Below are 6,000 nucleotides of genomic sequence, written 5' to 3' on the forward strand. Positions count from 1 at the left end.
TCAAAGTCTCCAGGTAGAAGCATTACAGATGTAAATATTGACCTGTAATTTGTCATTTACACATGTTAATATGTTAAACTTCATCAAAGGAAAAAACGACCACGTTAGAAAACTACTCTATTTCTTAATTTACTTGCAAGCTTTATGGGTAATATTCGTTTTCCAACAAATCTGAGCAAGGCAAAGTTCTTTCTCTTAAAGTGCTTTTGGGGTCTGGTGCTTTTGGTATATATTCCCAGGAAAACATTTAAGTTCTGTAAGAAATGGGTACGTACTGGGAGAAATACGTGCTGGTTTTCTGAAGTGAAAACCATTTAGAGAAATGTAAAATTTTGGAAAATTCAGGGAAAAAAAGAATAGTGCCTGAAAACTTGTTAAAAATATCTTCACAATGCTTTCTGCTCCTTCGAAAACTTTATTTTTAACCACAGTGCCTTCTGCTGTGTATTTGCTAAACTTTACAAAATATTTTTGTATAAAGATAATTTCTTTAACACAAAGTTATCTAGAGCCTTAAATTCTAGGTCCTCTGTACACCTCAAGAATCAATTTCTGAAGACTTGTATGGCCTTTTCCCGGTTGCCCATAGATTCATTTCCCAAGCTGAATTCCAGTTGAATGCATTCCTGAGAAAGGAACTGTGGAAAAACACAAGATGCCAACTTGTCATAATAATGTTCCTTAAAGCCTACCAATTTTTACTTTTTTGGCAAGTAACATTTCCTTAAGGAAAACAACAGAAGGGTGTCTCCTCTTGGTTGGGGCTTAGGCTACAGCTGCTTCTGATAATAGCACACTGTAACCAGGACGCATTCTGGGTAGCCAGGTCTCAAACTATTAACATAATTTCCGTGCCTTTCTTCCATCTTCTCTTCAATTATTTGGTGTTGCTGGTACTCACTGCTAGTTAATTTCAAAACATATACTTTGCTAACAGCTTTATAAAGTAACTTATGATAGCTTAAATAATTAGGATAAATTCAAGTTAAAAATGCATATTACTATCATTTCCCTATGAAATATGTTAGAATTTACAACCTTTACAAATAAAACTAAATGACTACATATTTTTAAGCCACAAAAAAAGTTATAGTACACTTGCAATATTTGTTACTCTGTTTATTAACATGTTGCTATCTACAGTAAATATTCCACAGGTATATAGTGGTAATTTTTCTAAAATGTCTTTACTTTATCTTTTAATGCTGTCAGAGAAGTGTACCTTTCAGTATAGAAGACATATGTAAAAGCTACCTTATCTATCACTTGAAAATTACTACCCATGCAGACCTTTGACCTCTAAAGCATTAACAACTATTTAGCAGAATGACTATAGCTAATGGAGCTGACATACAGACTGTATTTAAATTACAGACAAAGAGTGGCCACAATTTGGCGATTTTTGTAAAATAAGGTGTTTACAAGTAGTTTTAAACTAATTCTGGTATGTTTCCATTTGTGTGTGTGTTAGGTCTTCTCTTTGGCTCCAACTGAAGCAGGCATTTATAAAGGTAAACACAGATAAAAAAAGGGTTTGTAATATTTGCATGGCAAAAAGGGACAAATAGGCACCTTTACTGTTTGTGGATCTGTAGCACTCATATTACCAAGGAAAATACCTATCCTGTAAATACTTTGATGTTCATTGCATTGTACTTACTTATGCTTAAGCCCAGAGGCACACAACTGCCAATACTGTCTACTCCAGACATCCCTATGGATGCAGTATGCAGTCATGGTATAGAAATTTAACTGTAATACATTTAAAAACCTTTTGTTTGTATGACCTTCTTGCTTCCCGTGGTACGCACTACATATGTTATGGATTAATGTTACCCAGGATCTAATTAGTTTACATCAAAAAGGATAAAAAAGTAGCAGGAAGTATTTTTAAATTTAGCAATAAGTATTATACACATGTTGACATTTAGTTTACATTATAATTAGAGTTATGAATTTAAATAGCATAATGATCTGTCCACCTCTTAAACCTTTTATGTACTGAAAATAAAGGTGTGGATCAGAAAACTCTCCTCTGCACGTACATTAGGATTTGATTTCAAATGATAACATTGGAGTATGGGAATGGTTTCAGCATCCATCCTGATGACCTGCTGAAGACCTCCCAATTAATCTGAGTTCACAAACACCTGAGAAACAAACTACATACATTCCTCTGGATACAATTGTTTCATAATACTGTATGTTTGCAAAAGATCAGTTTGCTCATAATTGCAATGTGTCTGATGAGCCCCTAAGCAGCCTAAGTTCAGTTAAGTATGGAGATGTACCTCAGCAAAATGAAATCAGAACCATTCCATTATTAACGATAATACTTTGAAAGCTTTAAGATATTATAGTGGGCATCCAATTCAAGCCTCAAATAAGTTCAGTAATCACATTAAAGAAATTATTTCCATAAGTAACATAGAAACAAAATTTGCACCTCTTCTCCTTATATAATGGAGATCCTTTGTAGCAGAAATTATTTGTCTCTAAGACAGACAGCTCATCAGAAGCAATGTATTAACCACACTAATGCATCCTACTGCGGAAATACATTTTTCCCCACTCTGGAGAAATATAAACCACTTATCATCACGAACAATTCCTCACCCTCCCATCCAACCCAATCTGTTTGCAGCACAGCTGAGCATTGTAAGGCAAAACATGTCACAGCTTACGGCTGTGTTGTGAAACTGTGAATGTGCAGGGAAATCATCATTGCTGTCAAGTTATTGGGAAGAGTTTCCCCAGCGAAGCTGTGCTCGGCCCTGCGCGTTCCCCCCTCGTGCACCCCACGCATGGCATGGGCTGCACTGTCCACGGTACCAGCGACGGACGGGGACACGGGTGCGTTGGACACCACAGCGGCACGAGCAAGAGCGGCTGGGAATTCTGAGGAAATCAGGGCATGTCACTAAAGGAGCAGAATTCCTCAATCCAGCTACCGGTACCTTATGCTTCTTGTGGTACCCTAAACTACACACAAGTGCTGCACAGCCACTGCATCAGATCACCTGATGTGAGCAAAACAGACCTAATCAGGGCAAATTTAAAGCAACCAAACATAATAACGTTACACTGTGCAATGCATAATGGAGCTATGAGACACAAACACTTTGCGTCTGCATTTACCAACAAATGCATTTGATTCCTACTCAGTTCTCGGCACAAATTCCAACAACACGCTGCACAGCTTAAACAGCCTCTCTCCTCAGTCGTGTCTTTAAAAACTACTGTGCAAAGCAGCATACAGATTATTAGAACTGAATAAACTCTTCACAAAACAAAGAATGCAAGAACAGATATGTAAATTGCAAGGATCCAAAGTACAGACAATACATGGTAATAAATGATCGTACCTTTCATCCAATCCACTACTTGCTTGGGCGTCCACTTGCTAATAGGTTCCATAACGAGAGCCATCATCAGATCACTTTATCATTCACACCAAAATCAGAAAAAGGAGAGAAAAAACGTATCAGAGCATGGCTGAGCTAAGAGAGCTGTAGGATTTTACAGTGCAGTCCAAAGAAGATGATGCTTTGTCCCTCCAGGTTTCTCCTGCACTGATTCAGTAATGTATAAAATTACACTGCTTGATCAGCTCTGGCACCTCCCCCACTGCACACAGCCTGCAACACGCTGGAGCACAGAGCCAGGAAATGGTGCAGTACGTATAGACTTACTTACAAAAGCCTCTACCCAGTGATCTACTTATTAGACTGGCACAAATATAAACTTATATTACACAGAGAGCAATTCAAGCTGGAGCCATTCCAGATACTGAGTTTTAAGGAGCTTTATTCCAACAAGCTCTGGGATCTTCATCAGGGAAAATATCACTACTGTAACTTGATAGCAGATTGTCTTGGCTTCATTGTGAATATGCTGACTGTCGCTCAGTTTAAAGTGAAGATAGAAATATCAGAATATCACTTGGCATCTGGCAAAATGCTGAGCATCTCCATCTTTACAATACAAAATGTTGCTGGAGTCTTATACTATATAATCATGTAATTCAGAATGTCAAACACAGTATAAAAAGTCTTACCCAAGAAAAAACTATCGGAAGAAAACTCTTTTTTCTGGCCACATTCAGAGCCAATATATTTCCTTCTATGAGCTGCTCATTTCAGAGTGAAAGAATGACAGCAACAAAGAGTAAATTTTTTACTTCTACAGCACTTTAATATGGATGAGTATAGCAAGCATTTTGATTCAAAGCACTGGGACCATAAATCGTCTCTCCCTTTTGTTAGGGAAAAAAAATATGTTTAAAATATTCCCAATACCAAAGTTTACTACCCTTTCATAAGATGAAGGTGAAACATTTTAATGAACTGTGCCAAACAGTGCTTTTTGGACCCATTTGTGACTCTATGCACCTCACGCAGCACAAGTTCTGCATCATGTGGTCGAAGAGGTGCATGCTTTCTGTTTGATCCATTGTCTGAGATATGCAGCCTCACTATTTTATCTTAGGGGGAGAAACTCAGATTCCAGAAAAAGAGACAGAACAAAGCAGTTCCACCTTTCTTTTCAGTAATCTTTCATCTGTGCCTTTTCTTCCTGTAGTGCTCCAAGTAAGGGTAAGAAGATGATACTGATACCATGTCTGCCTCACTCCGCTGGGCTGTGTTAATTTACCCAGGCTGAGAACTGTTCCCTCTTTCTTACATGGCGGAACATAAAATACAAATGGAATATTTATGCTATACTGTTTCACAGTTCTTCCTTAAATCTATACAGATAAGGATGCAGACAGGCATCCTTTTTTTCCCCCTGAAATGTCTCTGAAGAGATGTACCATTCTCAGTTCAGTGTTACACTCTAACCTTTTTTATTTTTCTTTTGCTTTGGGAAGTAGTAAAACTAGTATTCTATGATGTATTTTGAGTGCTCAGAGTACAGATCTCCTTTACAAAAGGATTCACATCAATTCTCCTTCAAGAAAGCTGTTTGCAGCTGAACAGCATGTCAGCTTCCTCTGTGAGTTTTGGGAGACCACTTTCAGTAGCTTTAGTTCTGTCTAAATAGCTGACTGCTTATAATGGACATAATAATGACAAAGACTTCAAACACACAATACTTCTCTTTTTAGACAATATTGGACTGGAACTGAGATAATGCAGAATAAGTATTTCTGTTAGCTATTGGAAAGCTGTTTGTTTTGGAGCTCTGCTTTCTTAAAATTTTTTTCACACAATGATCACCTCTTAAATTCCTTTAAGTTCAATACAAGCATGGAAGAACTTGAGATAAGCTATGTTGTGTATGAATTTAGTATTTGGATACAATTAGACGAAATAATCTTCATTCATGGTTGTTTGGACTATTTCCCTAATTCCTGTAATTTGACAGACATTCTGTCAATGTCCTTTTGTGTTGTATTTCCTACCCGTGCATGACTGGGCAGACTTCAGGGTTTTTTATATTGTGACATACTTTTGCAAGAGGATGGAGCCTGATTTCAAAGTCCATCAATGTCAGTGGGAATACTTCCATTCATTTTAATTATCCTTGGATGACAAAAAAAGGCCCCAAACTATTATTTTGGAATCAGTACTTTCATTTTCAGAATGAGAACTTTTAAAAAACTTTCTCATGTCCTGTTACTGAGGCTCCTCACCACAAATATGGTTTGCAGTCTCATTTATTCATACTGTTGCTCACCACCATGATGCTAGTTCAGGCAGGAACTATAATTTATCTGAAAGACTTTTAGTATTAGATAATCTCCTCTGTTTTTCTTTATTACTAGTCACAGTTTGTCTGTATTTTGGGATTCTACAACCCTCTGGACAACTGTCTGCTTTTTCTTCTACTTCCTGAAATAAAATATTTAAAGTCAAAACTGGTAACTCTGTTTCTCTCCTTCCTGAGCAGACAACTTATTCAGCTTCATTATCCATTGCATAAATTGGTGTGCCTAGTCATAGCTTGTTACGAACCATTCTAAACCCAGACAAATGTTCCTTTAACTTATCTCATGGG

At 37.2% G+C, this 6,000-nt stretch overlaps 1 protein-coding gene across 1 annotated transcript in view; it reads right to left on the bottom strand.

Moving 5' to 3' along the window:
- The window catches only part of LOC101924220 (connector enhancer of kinase suppressor of ras 2-like), a 213,117-nt gene extending 208,765 nt beyond the window's left edge, over positions 1-4,352 (bottom strand). Inside the window, exons 1-2 of the mRNA XM_055818168.1 lie at positions 4,312-4,352; positions 3,366-3,439 (exon numbers count right to left, since the gene is read on the bottom strand). Of these exons, the coding sequence (XP_055674143.1) occupies positions 3,366-3,439; positions 4,312-4,337 (100 nt within the window). The 5' untranslated portion in view covers positions 4,338-4,352. The remainder of the gene's footprint in view (positions 1-3,365; positions 3,440-4,311) is intronic.
- Positions 4,353-6,000: the final 1,648 nt, after the last annotated feature.

The sequence above is a fragment of the Falco peregrinus genome, chromosome 13 (genome assembly GCF_023634155.1).
Source record: "Falco peregrinus isolate bFalPer1 chromosome 13, bFalPer1.pri, whole genome shotgun sequence".
Lineage (NCBI taxonomy): Eukaryota > Metazoa > Chordata > Aves > Falconiformes > Falconidae > Falco > Falco peregrinus.